Source organism: Martes martes (genome assembly GCF_963455335.1).
Source record: "Martes martes genome assembly, chromosome: 9".
Lineage (NCBI taxonomy): Eukaryota > Metazoa > Chordata > Mammalia > Carnivora > Mustelidae > Martes > Martes martes.
In genome coordinates, this window is record NC_137896.1 from 55,526,588 (window position 1) to 55,546,167 (window position 19,580).

General features: G+C 53.0%; 1 protein-coding gene across 1 annotated transcript; it reads right to left on the bottom strand.

The window, feature by feature from the left end:
- Positions 1-16,648: 16,648 nt before the first annotated feature.
- POU3F3 (POU class 3 homeobox 3) lies at positions 16,649-18,148 on the bottom strand (the record flags this gene model as incomplete). Its single annotated transcript, XM_080814017.1, has 1 exon — positions 16,649-18,148. The coding sequence occupies one exon, from the start codon at positions 18,146-18,148 to the stop codon at positions 16,649-16,651; it is 1,500 nt and encodes a 499-aa protein (XP_080670143.1).
- Positions 18,149-19,580: the final 1,432 nt, after the last annotated feature.

Below are 19,580 nucleotides of genomic sequence, written 5' to 3' on the forward strand. Positions count from 1 at the left end.
GTGGATTGCGGGGGGGTTGTCTAGCCCCGATGTACGAGGAGGGTGGGGGAGGGGATCCTCCACGCCAGGGAGGCTCCCCTCCCAGCCCAGCCTCGCGGGTCCTGACCTCCACCCAGCGCCAACTTTTTGCTGCTTCCGTTAGATGGCGCTCAAGACTTTCTAACCACTTGCGAAAGTGAGCCTGGCCCGGAACAAAAAGCACCGCGGGGTGTGAGTGTGAGTGTGAGTGTGTGTCATTGGGAGGGCGCGCGCGAGGCCGGGCACAGGCGCGGGCGTCGCCCTGGCACCACGCGGGACCCCCTCGCGGGTCAGCCTGGCCCCGGGCGGGAGCGCGCTCCCTGGAGGGCCTCCGCACGGCCGGCCGAGAACTTTCGCCTTTTCCTCGCCCAAGTGGGAAACACTTGGGTTCGCAGCCGGACCCCAGGCTGCGCTGCTCGAGAGGAGGGAGCGCCCAGCCGCAGGCCTGGGGGTGCAGGCGCAGGCGGCCGGGGGAAGGCGGGTGCTGGGTGAGCGGGAGGAGAGGGCCTGCGCCGCGCGGCGGGGCGACCTGGGGCGCAGACAGCAGCCTCGGGACGCACTCACCACCACCCTTTCCTCCGCCGGGACTGACGGCCCCAGCTCTCTTTTTAAGAGCAGGGTGCAGGTGCGGGGTTTGCTGTTTTAACCGTTCAAAGGCAACTGTTTAGTGCAAGGTTTAATAAACTTAGCGCGTTCGTGCGTCTCCAACAGCCAAGGGCAAACTTTCTTGCTGGCCCCAATACAGGTTAAGTCCCAGCGCCGCAATCTAACAGCTTCCGTTTTTTTAAAAAGCCCCTGGGTACCTTAGGACGTAAGATACGATCGCTGATTTTAAAATAACCGATTAGGGATCCAGGTGGGAGCTTTGTCTCCACCACCAGGAGCATCTCTCCTTCCACGCCCTCCAAAAAAAGTGACTCGACGAGAAGGCGCTCCCTTCCCCTGATCCTCTCCTTAAATGTCAGTCTGAGCGGGCACCGAGGCGGAGTGGGGATAAGTCGCCCCAACCTCGAGAACACAGGAGCCAGAGACCTTCCTTTGTGCCTCCCCTCGGGTGTGAACTTTGCCGCGCGGTCCGTTCTCCTTTAAGAAAGTCGCGATCTCTGAATATAACGCCTGCGGCAGGCCGCCCGGCGGAGGGGAGCCGGGAAGCCCACCCGCCCGGATCCCAGCGCGCGCTGCGACCCAGGCGCGGGGCGAGCGCGTCCACACCAGCGGGCCGCGGCGAGAACCCGGGTCAGGGAGGGCGGGGGCTAAAGGGAGCAAAGGGCTGGGAGCAAAGGGGCTGGGGCCGGGGAGCCGGGCGCGGGGTGAGCCGGCCGTCCCGTTCATTTCCATAAGAAAGCTGAAATCTCTGTTGGAGGGAGGATTTCTCGCCCCTACCGCCCTCCCCCTAAACCCGGTTTTCTTCAAGAAGCGGGCTTGGGAGCTCAGAGCCCTACGTGTGCGCACTGGTCTTTGATGGTATTGATAAAATGTGGTTTCAAATGTTGCCCCGACTGAGGCCGGTTTCCTGTCTGTGTGCTGAGTGGAAGGACCGCGCCGGGTGAGTCCAGAGCGCCGGGGAGCGGGCAGGAGGAGCAGGGAAAGAGGAGCGGGAGGGCGGCCGGGAGGCGCAGAGGAAGTTCTCCAGTGAGGTTCTCAAAAGGAGATTTGGGATGAACCAAGATCCCAAGGCCAGAAGACTGGGGGTGGGGGGCCGTGGGGAGGGGGAGCGCGTGATCTGGGAAGGAGGCTCGCGAAGCCCCCAGCCCAGTCGCCTGGCTGGTGAGAAGGTCTGGCCGGTTCCGCGGTGTCCTTCTTCAAAGACCGGGGGAAACTTTTCCTCAGCGCCGCAGACCCTCTTCCTGAGAAGGAATAAAGTGAACTTGCTCACGTACTTGATTCCACGGACGTTTCAGTTGTTCCTGCTTTCGCCTTGAGTCCCTTTTCGGCTTTCAGTGTGAACACCACACATGTGTCCTCAATTTCTATAGTGTGTGTGTGTGTGTGTGTGTGTGTGTGTAATCTATTTTATATATATATATATATATACATATATATATATACACATATATATATATATATATATATAATCTCCTAGGTACTTTATGATCCCATCTGGAGAAATTAAAACCCAGATCTGTAATGTTTATTCTTAGATAGTTTACAAAAAGCAGGGGGAAAAATGTGTGAGACACATGTCTGCAAATATAACAAAAGTACTTTCCCTTCTGCTTGAAAAAGTTGCCTGCAAATGGCTTCCCTTTACTGGTTCTGGACCACCTGTACTTATCCCAAGAAACTAAATGGGGTCAGGAAGAAAGCACCAATCAGATCAAGCAATTAAATACCAATTATGACTATTAGTGACTTTATTACTCATGATTGGAGTGGAGGACTTCAAACCTGCTCAAGGTAATCAAACTGTTTCAAAAGTCTGCTACCTAAGGTTTTTTTTTTTTTTTTTTGAACAGCACTCCACCCCAATAAAGGAGGTAAGAGGATAGAAGATAGAGGGGATATTTTCAAAAAGTACTCCAGTAGGTTTCCTATAGTCGTTGCTGAATTTCTTTCTTTCAACAAAGTTTATTGCCACTTCTGATAAATGATGGAGTCCTCCTTTCTGGCGGGCATCTAGTTCGGCAGTGTGTGGCTGCTGATGGGGGTTCCGAGGTCTGGATGCAGAATTGGGGTGGGGAGGGTGTGTTCTCCCACTAGCTCCTCTGGGACTGCTTAAGCCCTAGAGGATTTTTAAGGAGCAAGTGTTTTAAACCTTCAGATGGGGTAAAACCGACTGGGATGACTGGGAGGTGAAGGAATGAGGGATGGTGAACTCAGGGAACAAAGGAGATATAAGGAACTTGGCTTAGGGTTTAAGTTTTCTTTTTTGCTCCTGGGTTGACATGGTTTGGGCCTGTCAAAAGCTGAGCGACTATTTGAAACGTAAAGGTTCCTGAGAGGAGTCTGTTGGTTTAAAGGCTGCTGTGGTTGGGTCTCTTTGTTACTGGATGGTGGTGAGGATTCCATGGTAAGACGAGAGGATGAGGCAGCCTGCAGGGCCACCAGGAAGCAGGTGGGAGAAGCAGCCAGACCATTTCAGTGTGCGTAGCCTCCCCTCATTGCCCTAGAATTCAACCCCTCCTATGGGCCTGTCAGGACGCTGGGTGAGTTGGGGCCCTGGATTTCGGGGGTCTGCCTGCTTTGGGCCATCTCCCCAGCACCTTGGTTCATGGGTGGAAGACCACAGCAGCATCACACATCTCGTTCTGATGTATTTACCGAGCTGGTCTGGAAATGCCCAGGTTGCATGGTGGAAACCGGAGCTGCTCACGACAAGCAAACTCCCCTGAGAAGCGTGTAAAAGTTTGGACAGTTTCAGGGTGCTGGGTGGCCCCTTCTGTTGATGTGAAGCACAGGATCACCCCCTCCCAGTTCTAGCTTGTTAGAGTTAATCGCCCCGCAGTGAGAGCATCTCACACCTCAGCCAGTACCGCTGAGGAGGACTCCTCCAGAGGTGACAGGAGAGCGTGGAACCATCTAGGACACCCGGAAGTTCCCCAAACCTCTCCTGAATGAAATGGGCCTGGGATGATCTCCTTTCCATTTAGGTACATGTCTCTTCTGCCAGGCTCTGGCTGTGACCTACAGAAGACCCTTGAGTCCAGAGACTCAAACTACGTTCGCTTCCTTGAGTGGGCATCCAACCCCAGAAGCAGATCTTCACAGGACAGCCTCATAGGTCCACAGCAAATCCCCTGCTGACCCTGAGAATGCCGAGAAAGAGGGGGCCAGAGCTGGCATGAAGCGTCCTTTACCCTCAGCCATTTGGGCCCTGCCTACCACTCACTGAGCCTGGCAGCGGGGAGAGGGGCAGGGCTTGGGAACTGGGCTAAGAAAAACCATTGTTCCTGGGGCCTTGGGTCAGCTGCAGACAAGCCTGAGACAACAATTCCTAGGAGGAGGGGTGAGGGTGGAGGGTGGAGCTGGCCCTCTGGTTCTCTCTGGCTGTAGCACCAGGAGTTCTAGGGCTCTGTGCTAGGGGAAAGAGAGAGAGAGAGAGAGAGAGAGAGAGAGAGAGAGAGAAAGGCTGGTGGTACTTGCTTTCTCAGGAAACCTGGTTGGGGAGTCTGGTCAGAGTTGGAGGCAGTTGTTCAAGGTGTCAGGTAGGCTGGGAGAAGGAGTTCCATCTGTCCCCTGTACCCCAGTAAATACAAAGAAATTCTGTTTCTTAAAAAGAAATGTTAGAGCTTTAGACTTTTCCCAGCCAGAAACCCACCTAGTTTCCTCAAGGTTGCTTGTTAGCCATATCCCATCCTGCCTCTTTTTCCCTTTCTTTGTGGCCTCAGGTTGCATTTCGGGGGGCTTTATATAATGCTGCTCATGTCATCAAGCTTCCCTGTCTCCAGCCGCACCCCATCTCCCTGTATGGAATTGTAGTCGGAAACCACACGTGCATACACACAAATTCTCTTTAAAATTTTCTGCTATTCTTCCTGACTGGAAGAGTTGACAAGACATAGACATTAAGTTGCATAAAATACAGTGGACTGATCAGTCAGAATGCATCTCATTTGCACTTGTACGGAGCCGGGGGTAGGAGCTGGTGTCACTCATGGCCTCCAGTCCTCTCTGCCATGCTGGGCTGCCTGGCTGGAATTTTCTAGCAGGCCCCACTGTGGAGGCCATTTGCAAGGTTGGAGCCCTCCCCCCCCAGCCCAGGCCATTCAAGGGGGTGGGGGTGGGGAGTTGGGGAGGGCAGAGGCCTCTGGAGGCCTGGCCTGAGGGCTTGGGCCAGCTTGGGGAGACCTTCCTCTCTGGGACACTCAGGCAGCTGAGAGGCCCTGCTGGGTGGGCTCAGACAGCTGGATGCCCCAGGTCTGCAGTGATTCCAAGGGGCTCCCTCTGGCTTGAATGAAAGGGGACACCATGAAGGAGAGGGATGGTCACTGAGCACAGTTTCTACCCACTTCTACCCGTCTCCCCAAGTTTTGTTCTCATTCCCTCCTTTGTCCCCAGTGGAGGGGCCCCTGGGCCTGATGGTTTTCTTTACCTCCTCCTCCTCCTGACCTCAGACAGAGCCTGAGGGCTTCTCCCTCTTCTCCTGTCTCCCTGAGCTCCACTCCTGGGCCCCAGAGTTCCAGAAAAAATGCCTCTCTCATCAGCTCCCAGAGGCACCTGGGATCTGCTCAGAGAGCCTCAGGATCCCAGTGGGGGCACTAGAGGAAGTTTGGGGTCTTTATGTTGTTCCCCGTCACCACTCACAATCACCTTCTGGCTTTGGTGTCCACTTTTCCTGCCCCAGATGCTGATGCTTCAGATTCCTATCTACCAATTCGTACCCAGCACTTGGGTGCTGGGTAACTGCCAGGGTATATTGGAGGCTGGAGTCCTGGAGGCCTTGGTGGTAGAGGGACCAGAGGAAATGGGGTCCTTTGGGAGCCTCAGTGGGGGTGGTGGGAGGGCCTGAGTGCCCCAGCTTAGCCTCCGTGAGCACCCCCAAAAGTGTGTCCTGGGGGCGTCTTTTCCACCGTGTCCTGCTTGTTTTCCTTGCAAAGGTCATGGGACTCGGACTTCCGCCAATCCTAGGAGCTCCCCTGTTCTCCAGCGCTCTTCTTGCCCAGCAGGGAGGCTTCTGGACTGCTTCTGGGCCTCCACTGCCAGGTCCCCACTACAGCCCGTGACCTTCCCTGAGGCCGGGAGTGGGGGGTTGGGGGGGAGGCAAGGGCGAGGGGTGTTGTCCAACAAGACCACCGCCTCACAGGGCCGCTGGAGGAACAGCCACAGACCAGGGCCTGCGGACCCAGGCGCAGCCAGCCACCCACCCATGCCCGCGGCGGCCTGCAGCAGCACAGGGGCCAGGGCTGTGGAGCTGGGCAGCCAGCCCCGCACCATTGACAGCCGGGGCACGTCTGCAGAGCCCCAAGGAACAATCAACGGACTCTGTGTCCCGGGAGCTGGGGACACGCCTGTAAGGTGTGTGATAATTTAAAGATCCTTGGTACTACTTTTGCATGAATCCTTTGTTACAGCTTTGTCAGTTCGCATGCCTGCAGCAGCTCCCCCTCCCAGGCCCTCCCCCCACCCCCCATCCTGTCCCCTCTGGCGAAGGGGACTTGGCACTGGGGATCTGCCCAGACCCACTCCCCAGCTCCACAGCCCCTCCTGCAAAACCGCTTGTCCGTTAGTTGCGATCCACCCCTCCTCGTGCTTGGGGCAGATGAACACAGTTCCAACCGCCTTTGCCTTGGGAGGCTCTTCTGCAAAAACAGGCTTTCTGAATGTGACCTCAGAGGGCTGCAGGGGTGGACTCCTGCTGCTGGTGAATGAGTGGCTCACTTGCCCCAGCACCTGGGGGACTGCAATGGGCACAGCAGGGGGCATGGGGGAAGGGGGAACCTGTTCTCCCAGAGTAAGGGTTGGAGGATTCCTTCAGAAAGAGCAAGGGTGAGGATAACACAGAGCTCAGAACTGACGGCCTATACTAGCCAGGCGTCAGGGCCACCAAATCCCAGCATTCTTGGGTCTGATTGCCCTCCCCTCCAAACCCCAAATCAAGCACGACTCCTCTTCTGGCCAAAGCACAGCTCTAGCTAGGGTGTTTAAAGAATACTTGGTCACAGAGAATATGTAGGAAAATTTACATGCTTCATCCTATATGGCTATACCTTTCCCCATAGATTTCCTATATAATTTGTCTTCATTCCTCCTTTCCAGGCCTTTCTGCCTGCACAGTCACTGGGAGAAAAATCAAGTGTAAGCTCCTCTCCCTGCAGAAGGTTCTGTATGTTATGTAATGCTCACATGGGGTTCCTCAGGTTACCATTTTGCTGCAAATCAGCCACCACATGGTTTTCTGGCCCTCAGATGGGGGTGAGATCGTCAGGGTGATGCTAATGTGTGGGGAGGGGGGCTTCATTCCCTGGAGACTTTTATTCCCCTCCTTGAAGCCCAGTTCAAGGCCCAGGAACAAAGTGGGTAAGTAACTGATCTGCCTTTTGGTCTCTCCCCTCCCTTTTACCCCGTCACTTGCAGGTCCTCCTCTTTGATAAACAGAGGAAAGCCTGTGGGATTCAGGTACCTATGTAAATAGTGCTGACCTCGGTGCCCCTTCTCATTGAAAAGCAGAAAGCCCATTGCAGGTGCTGGCTGCTCAGTGGCTCCACTTCCACTCGCCCAGACTTCACTGGACCCAAGACTCCTTACTTTGCCTCCTTCCCTTGCTGAAAACATCCAGGACAACTATTAAATAGTTCTCAGAAGAGTTAAAGACATGTTTCGGGGTCAAAACATTTTTAAAGCCCTGGATGAATCTTCAAGGAGTACAATCAGTAGGACAGCCTGAGCTAGTTTGAAAGACTGCCCCCCACCACCTCGCCGCCCTCCAAAATGCTCATTAAAAATACTTTGTAGACGTTATTGGGTTCCCTAATGGGTTTTTCCACATTGTAACCTACAGATTCTCAAGACCAAGCTACAAAGACATTAATTTCCCTTTTGTTAGTTTCTGGGTGATACTACACTTTCTGATTAGGCTTACTGAATTTATTTTAAAAAACTCGGCTGGGAGAGTTTTCAACCTTGGAAGTGTGAGTGAAACATAGATGCTCTCCCTCCCAGATTCCTACAGGGGTTGGGGGAGTGGGACAAACCCCGACTCACACCTCCAGGTTGGCCTGTCTGAACCTGGGCAGAGTGAGGGTAGCAGGTTTTGTCACCTTTCATGCCAGTGCTGGCACAGAGCGAGCTCTTTGAAATGAATATCTATTCTATTTCAGTGTGCAGTGTTCCGGCCGACTAAATGGGCTTGCCTTCTGCTGAGAGGCAGTCCTGGAGGACATAACTCAGGAACGATCTCCCACAAGCTCTTCATCAGAACATCCCTTGTCCTTCTGTTTTTGTTTTTGCTTTTGTATTAAAAAGCTATTTTCGGGGCTGCCTGGGTGGCTCAGTGGGTTAACCCTCTGCCTTCCGCTCAGGTCATGATCTCAGGGTCCTGGGATCGAGCCCCGCATCGGGCTCCCAGCTCAGCAGGGAATCAGCTCCCTCGCTCTCTCCCTGCCTCTCTGCCTACTTGTGATCTCTGTCTATCAAATGAATAAATAAAATTTTGAAAAAAGGTTTTTTTGTAAAAAAAAAAAGCTGTTTTTTTTGTTTCCCTCTCAGCGCCTGTTCTGTTATTTTGCAGTGACAACAATGAAACATGAACAGTTGATCATTCTTTTTGTCCTCTGTAAACGTGTCGTGTATTGGGATGTCACAAAGCCCCAGACATACCTCAGCGTGTCCTGTGCTTTTGATGGTTACTTGCTACTCACGGGTCACCGAAGGACCCACACTTGATTCTGCCTTCCCCCCAGATGATTCTCCCAAACAAGGTCCCTCTTCTTCCCAACTTGCAGATTCACTTAAACGTGGCTTCTCAAATTCAGAAGGACCAAACTCAGGTTCACCAGGGAAGTCATACTGGTTTATACAGTGACTGGGCAGCCTTGTGCTAGTGTCTCCCCAGGATGACTCCTCTCAAGAAGGAGGGAGAACGACAGACATGTTTCCACAGACATTTCTAAAACTATGGCAACTAAGTGAGTTTCACAGATAAAATTCTGGTATATTCCCAGTCAGCTCAAGTTATTTAAATTTTAGTTTTGTTCCCACGTATAGGCACGCACACGCCAACTAGGATTACGTTAGCGGCGCATTTTCACTGGACAACTCTGGAGACAGCAGCCACAGACCAACAAACTTATTTTCTGAAGAGTGGAAAAGAAAAAAAGCAAAAAGCTCTCCACCCCTTTTCAGTGGTTATTTTATGCTGCTTAGCACCCCAAAAGACAAGAATTGGCTAGACTTCCCAGCTTCTTTTTCTAGGAACAGGTAACTAACCATGCTCTTTCCCCTCCCCCCAAGACCCAGCTATTTTTAAAAGCTAAAATTTCTCTTTCCAAAGGGAGGAAAAGGAACGAATTTCATTAATGAATTACTTACATGGAATGTGGCTTGTCTGGGGGCAATTGTATTTGTAAATAAATGGTTTCCTGTTTATTATACACGTTTTACTGAAAAACGGATTCTAGTGCCTCTGAGCACTTAACACAGCAAATATTTCAACTTCTGGTTTGATCCCCCCCCCCTCTTTTTTTCCTATTCACTAGAAAGAAATCGGGTAAAACAGTCATTTGGGTGTGGGGTGATGGGGGGAGGTATCGTTATCCTTAAGCGTCCAGACTGCCCTGGGAAAGTCACCTCTGTAAGTTCTCAGGTTTGCCAAAGTGCGAGCGAAGGGGTTTGGCTCCGGAGGAATGATATTGGGACCCATTTGGAGAGTTTCACTTTTGCCCCTGGATCTTTCTAAAGCGGGCCGCGGCCTCCTTTTGGTGCTTCAAAAGCCAAGCCGGCGCGCGCTGGTCCTGGCGGGCGGACTGGGCACCAACTTGCCGCCTGGCACCCCTGCTTTCCCCTGCGGCCCGCGCTCGCCCGCCGTCCGCTCGCTATCGCCGCGCAGGCCCGGGGCCCGCGGTCCCAGTCCCGGGCCGGGGTAGGGTGCAGGGAGTGGTGATGGGGACGGGGCCGGGCACTCGCAGCCTGCTCCAGCGTTCTCCCGGCGCTCGAGTTTTCCCCACACGCGGGAAGCCGAGGCGCGGGCCGAGTGTCCAGAGTTCCCCAAGCACTCCACTGCCGAAAGCGGCTCGCAGTGCCTGGAGGCCCGAAACTTCACAAAGCCGCCAGCGTCCTCCTGGCCCTGCCCCCGCTCCACAGCTCTGGCTTCCAAGATCTCCGCGCATTCCCAAACAATGCGACCTACCCGCGCACGAGGCCAGTCCTCTCTGACCCCTACTCGCTCCCCCCACCCAAACCTCTCCACATTCGGACTGTATGTAGCAAAGGGTTAGAACCTCATTTCTGGGCCAGCGCATCCCCTTCCGGGCACGGCACCCTTCGGGTAGAGACACAAAGTGCCCCCCCCCTTCTGTAAATCCCAGGCTCTGGGCTGGGCCAGAGCCTTTGAAGACCCAGGGGGTCCAGCTCCGTCTGTACTTTTCCTCCAGGGCTCCGGGCCTTGGGGCAGCAGGGAGGTGGATCTCCGAGCCGGGGTCAGCAGGCGCTGAACTCAGCCCCTCTGAACTCTGCGGTCCGCGGAGGGGGAGACGGCAACTGAATTCCGGGAGAGGAGGCTGGACCCCAGCACGGAAAATCCGCAAACGTGGAACGGAGGTCGACAGGCATTTCTACCTTGAATTTCCCTATGCGTTCCAAAAAAGTGTTCGCCAGGACCTCTGGAACCTGAGCCGACCGACCTTCCAAGGAAACTTTCCCAAGTTTTCATTTCTCTCTCTCCTCGATTTCTTAGGTTTTCTCCAGCCATCGGCCTTGTCAATTGCTCCACCAACTGCCCTTTAGTCTCTAGGGCTCCTAAGGCCTGAGTATTTCCAGAATTATGACAATAATTGTTATTATCAGGCTGGAGAACGAGCGCAGCATCAGAGGACAGGGAACTGAGGGGGAGAGTTTAGATGCTGATGAAAAGGGATATTTCAACCTGTGTTTCAAAAAAGTTTCAGTTGACAATTATCAGTAACCCCGATAGACAACTCCATTAAAGAAAAAAATTTACTACTGCTCTTGAAAAGCCGTTATTTTTTACATCGCTTTTTGGGAAGATAGATGAACAAAACATCGCGTTTCAAGCCATTTTGATCTGTAATTAAATGGCAGGATCGGTTTGTATTCTCCTACGGCTTTTACAGAAGTTGCAGTGATCCAAAGTCGGGTTGCTGTGTCAGAGTGGCATTTTATTAATGAGAATACAAAAAGCTTGCATATTCTTAGCCCTGCTTGAATTTAGTTGCTAAGCAACCGGTGTATGGTAATTCATCCGCGAAATTTAAATCTTTGAGAAAGGATCGTGCGTTTTGCTGAATGGTCGCCACGAGGAAAACAACTTGTGGGACTGGCAGCAGCTGTTACGGCCGGGCCGCCGGCCGGGCCAGGCCGAGCAGGGATCGGGCCACCCCACGGCGACCGCCACCGTCCCACCTCGGCGCCCGGCCGGCCCTGGGTCCCAGAGAGAAGCGGGGTTTCTCCCGCACGCTGCCCCGGCGCTGCCTTCCTCCGCTTCTCGGGTCCCCATTTCCACTTGATGCAGGCCCTGCACCTGAGCAAGCCATCTGCCTCCCTAGGGCTTGAGAGTCCAGGCCGCGAATTTCCGCAGCCCCCTCCCCTCCCCAGCACCCACAGGCACGCGGCGCGAGGGCGCGCGCGCGCGCGCGCGCGCGCACACCCCCCCCCCCAGCGCGCGCACACCGTGCGGCCTCGAGAATGCCAGTTGCCCTCTTCCCAGACCCCTCTGAGGTCATTTCCAGAGCCGTCTCTTCCTTGAGGAAGATCCGACTCAAGACTCATAAAGAACGCAGCCCACAGCCCTCCAGAAGGCCAGGCGGCCGCCGCTGGCCGGCAGTGACATCATAGGCTCCTGCTCGCCACGCTCGCGCCCACATTTTAGGATACAGGAACAAACACGGATGTGAAATCAAGAATGAAAGAGAGAGTAATCTAATTAATAGGCCATGAGCCAGGCTAACAAAATCAAAGAATCTGATTACACAAGTACCCCTCTTGCTATCTCCGCTCTTCCACCCCCACCCAGGTCTTCCAGCCTCCGCACTATTTCATTTCCTAGACTGGAAAGTTCAGGCAAACCCAGAGCCCTCCGATTTCCTTGTTGAAATCAAGATCAAGCCCACGGTGGGGCTCCAGCAGCCGGGAGGTCACGTGGGTGACCTTCAGGCCCTCGAAACAACCGCCCTGAGGAACTGAGATGACCAAGTGACCTACAGAACCCAGAGAGCTGGAGAGGTGGCCCCCGTATTTGTGAGGCGCCTCACTCTTCCCAACATCAGCAACAGCAACACCTGTACTGATTGCTCATGCTGTCAGAAACAGGACTAGCAGAGAGAGGTTCTTCACTCACAGCCATTTCAGGAAGAGCTATTTTTGGAAAACAAACATAACACAACTCTTTCTTTCCAATCACCTTGCTTCTGAGTCACTGATAGCCTCCAAGTCTTAACTCTCAACACCTTTCCCCCAGCATAGATGTCTGAGCACAGCCAGGTATGGGGTTTTTATCACTGATACATAGCATCTGTCCTAATCAGTCCAGTCAGCCACGTGCATTTCATGAAAGAAGAGAATTCTTTCATTGCTATCCTTCTGCCTTGAAAAAAACCAGGTCCACCTCCTAAATAATTAATTTCAAGTCTGCATCCAGTGCCAATACTTGTTGCATCCATTTTAGAGTTTGATTAATTACCCTGGAACTTGGGCAAACTAAACTCCATGTGGAGAGAATGTTTCTTCCTTCAATTTAGTTCTGAAAGCTACAAGTTATTGATGGCTCTTACTCTATTTACATACAAATTGGTGCAAATATGCCCATATCTTAAAATGCATTTTGTATAAATATATAAAAGTGTCATTTTTGATTTAGCTTGAAGAGGTTGATCATTTATTACAAAAATAAACGAATAAATACAACAATATATTGTTGCTTCCAACAGGATAAATACTTTACAAATATATAATTTAAAAAACAAATTTAATTGTTAAAATTATTTAAAATATTACACTTATCGATAAAACTATCAATAGTATATACTGCATTTAATATTAGAACCAATTATTCTCTGAATGTTGAAAACCATTCATACAAAACAGATTATGAGCATGGTAATAAGCAAACACTGGAGGCTACAGGGAAGCAGAGGGAATCTCTAAGATCAATAATGAACAGTTCTATTTTGGAACAAAGAAGTAGTCCTTGGCTAAGTACTTAAAAAAAAAAAAAAGGCAGAGCAACAACAGCAAAGTGACTATTTTAAATACACCTTGAATGATTTATCGCCCAGACTTGCAGGAAGATGGTTGGGTGAATGAGGTGACAGGGGCTTGGACAACTGATCAGGAACCACAGGACACTGCAAACTATAAATGGGCCTAGCTCGGGATTAGCCAGATTGATGGAACAGAACTTTGTCACTTTCCTTTGGGTTGGAAGGGGAGGAGGGGGTGGATTGAAATGGAGGAAACAAATGGGCACTTTACGAAGCACAAGACACTTGCGCTGCAAAGGAACACAATGACCAAATTCATTAAAAAGATCTGGTGATATATAACAATATTTTCATTATTTACATGTGTAACAATATAAGCCTTAGCACAAAACCTCTCAGTTATAGCTGCCCTCTTTTGTTTTTCAGCCATGAATTTCATTTTGTAAATACATTCAAAGGGTTGATTTTTAAAAAAAAATATGGAGTGCAAGCATGAGCTCACTTTTAAAAACGCAAAATGAAATAAAATGGGCTTTCTTTCCCATCTTCTCCAATCAAAAGTTACTCTGCTAGCCCTAAATCTGGGCTCCTTCCAAAGTAATCAGCAAAGGTTGCTTTTTAATAGAAAACAGTGTGAAATCTAATGTTAGTTCTTTTGTTGTCAGCCAAATCGAGTAAGCAAATACCTCCTAAAATTTTAAATGGACCCATTCTCGGTCTAATCAACCACTACCATTCCTGTAGGGAAAATAGGGTTTCATCTCACGTGCCAATAGTAGCCACCATATAAAAACCACCACACCCAGTCCTCAGCTTTCTCACGAGGCCTGCTTTGCTTGCCCCAGTAGCCCCTCAAAAAAATGATGAAGTTTGTCCCCACCTCCGACCCCCACTCCAGGTTGTAAATTTGCCGGGCTGAGAGATTACAATAACAAGAGAAATAGGAAACAAGAAGGCAAAGAAAAGTAAATTGTGGTTTCTTGTTTTCAATTTTTTCCCTTCTCTCTGTTTAATAAATATGGCCTTTTTCAGATTTCACAAATCAAAATGATTGTGATTTTTAGTACGATTTGGTGTTTAAAATAATGCAACCCAATACACGGCCATCTGGCTGGGCTTGATTTATGAAAGTGACACAGGGTCTGTCTGGAAGAAATGACTGTTCCTTGTTGCTCCCACAGTTTTCTGGGGTATTTTTTAACCCCTGCATCGATATCAGAGGAAGAGAGAGGAAGATGAGAGAAGGTAGAAAGTGAGTGACAGCTAAATGAGATTAAGAGGAAATTAATCCATAAAATCATTGCTTTATCACTCCCAAATACTTTTTTAAAGTACAATACAAAGGGACTCAACTGAGCAGTCTTTTGCGTCTGTAGTACTCACAACCTGAGGCATTATACTTTCATTTTCCCAAATTGTAAATATTGATACATTAACTTGATAAATTTGACCGCTCTGCAGGGTGTGGCTAAAGAGTGATCAAAAAAAGTTCAGAGCCCAGGACCAGCAAAGAAGATACAGAATCATACTGGGGAAAGACCAGAACACAGAAATATGGCATCTTAACTCTGAGCTGGTGATCACAATGAGGGTAATGCAGTGTGGCCCATAATCAGGATATTAGAACTACATTCTTCCAGTACAAGAAAAATAAACAAAACAAAACAAAAAAACCCCAAACAGCTTAATAATTTAAACTGAATTGCATATAGTTATTAATGGGAAGTAATTAATATAAAAATATTTTATAGACTTGTAAGCTATTCTTTACAACTATTAGTCTTCAGAAAAAGAGGAAAGAAACTTAGTATGGTTGGGGGGACGGGAGGGGAAAGAGAGGCTAAACTTGGGTTGGGGGAGCTCTGTATTAACCATTAATAACCAGCTGGCACATTATTACTGGTGCTGTAGTCCAGTCTTCTGGTAAAGATGATAAAAAGACACAGGTATCTCCAAGAAAAGGACTAGTCTTTAGACAATCTCACCTGAAAACACTAAAAACACCCACTGAAACCAAGGGAGAGAGAAATGTTGTGAGATTTATGGATTAACGAGGAGTGACAACTATGTTAAAGTACTAGCAGTTTCTGTCATGTCTGTCCTCTACTCTCTATTTCCAAATATACCTTAGGTGGAGCAGGGTCTGCTTCCTCAGTGCTATCACTTAAGGACTTGCATTAGTAAAAAAATATCTTCTAAAGAACTCTTTTCTTCCCACATAGCGTTTACGCATCAGACACAGACTAGTTCATTCTAACAAATTTATTTTCTCGATCAGCTCTTACGGAATCACTACTCAAATTAAATTACAATCAAATGATCACATCAAAAGATACCCTTACTACCTAGCAACTGTCCATATTTTCATTTCATTTTGATTTGTGCTCGTCTGAAAAAAACACGTAATACAAGATCTGGGGAAAAATAAATTACCGTTTTGCAGCAGTTCATAAGTATTCTGAATAAAATATTAAAAGAAGTCATTTAATGAAAATATAAAGCAAATATTTTTAGATCAACAACGGATCTAACAATTCTATATTGCCGTCTTTTGAAAAGTCTGTTTATTAAAACCTACCAAAAACACTGCTTGGAAATGGCAGTATTATGTAATCACAACCTCAGCACCCATTCAATCAAAGTTGGCAACGGATTGAGGAGAGAAGTCCAGAGAAGTGCGTCGGCTGGTGCTCAGTCCTTCTAAATCTCTTTATCTGAGTCAGTCCAGAAATAAAAAATAAAAAATATTAATAAAAAAAATATTAGCGGTGGAATCTTTAGGCCTCATCCACCCGGGTGACCGCCGTTAAAGCCGGGGTTGGTGGCGGGGCCTCGCTCCGCGCCCAGTCCGCGCCCGCCCTGCCCAGGACTCCGCCGGGCCTCTCCCACTCCTCGGAGGACATCCCCTTCTCCCTCGCCCATCCCTCTGCTCTTTCGTGATGCTTTATTTCCAAGGTTACTTTGAGGATACTTTTTCTTTTGGCTTTGCTATTCAGTCTGTTAATTTCAGAAGCTGTGAATATTTCCTTTTTTTTTTCTTCCCGAAGACTGTTCTTTGTTTTCTCCTTCCCATTTCATAGTCAATTTGTCCCCAAATGACTTTAACATGGCCAAGAAAAACAGGGCCCCCGAGCACAGAGTCATCCCCTGATTAAACCCGGTGCCTCAGCTTTCTTTCAGGTCGTTCCCAGGAAAGAAAGTTTGGGTAGATCACTTTAGGCAGCCCTTTGGAGGGGGTAGTGAGTGAAAAGGAGAGAGGGGTGCTTTTTTTTTTTTTTTTTTTAAGAGGAGAGGACGAGGCAGGTGCTAGGTGCTGGTCCACCGTTGCCATGTAGGACTTTCTAGGGTGGATAAAACCTCAGGAGTGCAGTTTTGGTGCGCTAGGCATCTTCACCCTTCTTTAAAAAGAAAAAGAAAAACAAAAAGGAAACACCACCACAGTATAAACGAGATCTCATGATCGCCTCCTTTTTCTCTTCCGGTTTTGTTTGTTATATATATGTATATAAAACAGTCTGGGTATTTATTACGCTTTTTGTTTTGTTGTGCCCCTCCTTCCTTGGACTTCAGAAACGTCTCCTCGGTCTGTCTCTCTCTCGCTCTTTTGCCTCCAAGGGCCGGCATATTTGTCTTTGGGCGGAGGGGAGGACGGAGGACCGGCCCGGGCCCGGTGCGGCCCCAGTGCGGGGTTGGCGCTGCGGCGGCGGCGGCGGCGGCGGCGGCTGTGGCGGCGGCGGCGGCGGGAGTTGGTGGCGGTGCTGACAGCGGCTGCGGAGGCGGCGGCGGCGGCGGCCCTCTTTGCGCTGCGCCCCTGGCCTTCACTGCACGCTCGTCTGCAGTCCGTGGTGCGGCGGCGGCGTGTCGGCGCTCACGGTGCCCACCTGCGAGTAGACGTCGTCCGGCGTCTGCTGTTGGATCCCGGGTGGCGTCATGCGCTTCTCCTTTTGGCGCCGGTTGCAGAACCAGACCCGCACCACCTCTTTCTCGAGCTGCAGGCTGTCGGCCAGGTTGGTGATCTCCTGCGCGGAGGGCTTGGGGCACTTGAGGAAGTGGCTCTCGAGCGCGCCCTTGACGCTCACCTCGATGGAGGTCCGCTTCTTGCGCTTGCGGCCCTGCGCCGCGATCTTGTCGATGCTCGTGGGGCTGCCGGTGCTCGAGTCCGCCTCCTCTAGCCACTTGTTCAGCAGCGGCTTGAGCTTGCACATGTTCTTGAAGCTCAGCTGCAGGGCCTCGAAGCGGCAGATGGTGGTCTGCGAGAACACGTTGCCATACAGCGTGCCCAGCGCCAGCCCCACGTCGGCCTGCGTGAAGCCGAGTTTGATGCGTCGCTGCTTAAACTGCTTGGCGAACTGCTCCAGGTCGTCCGAGGTCGGCGTGTCCTCGTCTGAGTGCGGATCGTGGCTGTTGAGTCCGGGCCCCGCGCCGCCGCCGCCATGGTGCGGAGGCCCCTGCGCGTGGTGCGGGTGAGGCGGGTGAGGGTGCGCGTGGTGGTGGTGGTGGTGGTGGTGCTCGGCCAGCTCGGGTGTGTCCCCGCGCACCAGCCCCGGGTGCACCAGGCTCTGGGCGCCGCCGCCCGCGCCGCCGCCGCCGCCGCCCGGACCCGGGGGCGCGCTCAGCATGCCGTTCACCGTGAAGCCCCCGGGCTGCGAGTAGAGCAGACTCTGAGGCGGCGGCTGCTGGCCTCCGGCCATGGACGGGAGGTGTGCGGCGGCAGCGGCGGCGGCGGCGGCGGCGGCTGCGGCTGCGGCGGCCCCCCAGCCCCCCGGGTGGCCCTGGTGCGGGGGCGGCGGCGGGGGCCCGAGGTGCGGCGGCCCTCGGTGGTGCAGCGCGGTGCCCGCGTGCAGGTCGTCGCGTCCGGAGCCGCCCTTCACGTCGGGGCCCTGCGGCGGCGGCGGCGGCGGCGGCTGCGGCGGCTGCTGGGGGCTGCCGGCCATGCCCACGGCGCTGCCGGACCACGGCGAGCTCGCCTCCACGGCGGCAGCGGCAGCGGCGGCGGCGGCGGCGGCGGCGTGGGGCAGGGCTGTGACCCACTGGTGCGCGTGGCTTAGCATATGGCCGCCGTTGCTGGCGGCCATGGCCCCCTGCATGAAGTCGCTCTGGACCATCTTGACGGAGGACGGGTCCCCTCGGTAGGCGCCCGAGGTCACGGCGGCGCTACCGGGCTGCATGCCGCCCGCGCCGCCTCCCGCGCCGCCGCCGCCACCCCCGCCGCCGCCACCCCCGCCGCCGCCGGCTCCCGCCGCGTCCGAGTGTACAATGGAGCCGGCCGCCAGCAGGCTGTTCCCCGGCAGGTAGGGGTTAGAAGCCGCCGTGGCCATGCCGCTCCGCTCCCGCCACCCCACCGCCGCCACCACCGCCGCCGCCGCAGCAGCAGCAGCCGCGGCCGCCGCCGCCGCCGCCGCCGCGCCCCCCCGCCTCCCGCCTCCTCCCCCCCCTCCTCCCCCGCCCCCGCCCGGGGCCCGGGCCGGCCCCGCCGCCTTCGCCGCCGCCTCCTCCTCCGCCGCCTCCGCCCCCGCCGCCGCCGCCGCCGCCGCCGCGGCCCCCGGCTGCAGCTGCAAGGCCGCTCGGCAGGGCGCGGGGGTCGCCGGCCGGCCTTGGTCAGCAGCAGCAGCAGCAGCAGGAGCAGGAGCAGCGCTCTGGGAAGGGGGGCTCGCTTCTCGGGGCGCGCTCCGTGGCCGCCCCCTTCAGGGGGGGTCGTGGCCGCCCCCCAGCCCCGGCGCGTTCCGCTAGCTCCAGCGGGGCTCACCGGGCGGGGCGCGGGCCTGCGCTCCGGGCTCTTTTGCGGGGCGCGCCGGCTCTTGCTCCTCCTGCTGTCCTCGGGCGAGTGAGGACTCTGCCCGGGCGCGGGGCTCAGTCCACCTGCTAAGTGAAGATTTCACGGGAGACAACAAAGAAAGCAGCCGTTCCTTTCTTCCTTAACCAAATTATGGATGACCAGCAACCGGACTGCTCCTTCCCCTCGCCCGCTCTCTTCTCTCCTCCTCAGGAACACATTTCACTCGGTTTCCTTTCGAGTAGTAAAACTTTTTTTTTCGTCCTTGAAGGCGTGGTGATGCTGGCTGCTCGCGTGTGCGGAGAGGAGAGGCTGGCTCCTGCTCTCCTCCTCTGGTCCTTTCGTTTCAAGTTTTGTTCTGTCCTAGGAAAACTTCTTGCGATGGTGCATTTCTCTGAAGTTGCTATTGCCGGAGCTCTTGGTTGTCTCTGAAACAAGAGTCCTTTTTCATTCTCCTCGCAACAGTCACAGTCTGATGCGACATCTTTCCTTTTGGGCAGAAATTAGGAAACAAATATAACAAGGAAAAAATTGAACAGGAGAAAAATGAGGTCGAATGGCTCTGTTACCTTGTTGCTGACGGTTGGGGTTGGTGTTTTATTTTTTTCCCAGCAGTTGTCTGGAGGAGGAGGAGGAAGAAGAGTGCATTGGTGGAGGTGGAGGTGTGTGTGTGCATATAGGGGATCCTTGATACACAACCAACTCCAGTGGGCACGTTGCACGGCTCGTAGAGTGCACCGACGGCGCTGGCGCTGGCCGAGCCGAAGCGGAGTTGCAGCGGGAGCTCGCTCTGCGCCCTCGTTCGCGCTCTCTCTCCCTCTCACTTTCCCTCTCCCTCCCTCTCTCTCTCTCACTCCCTCTCCCTCTCTAGCCCGCCCGCTCTCGCTGGGATCTGACAGTTCGCTCTCTGTCCCTCCCTCTCAGAGCAGGGACTGTCGAATGTTTACCCTCCGCCGCGAGCGCGCACCCACCACCAC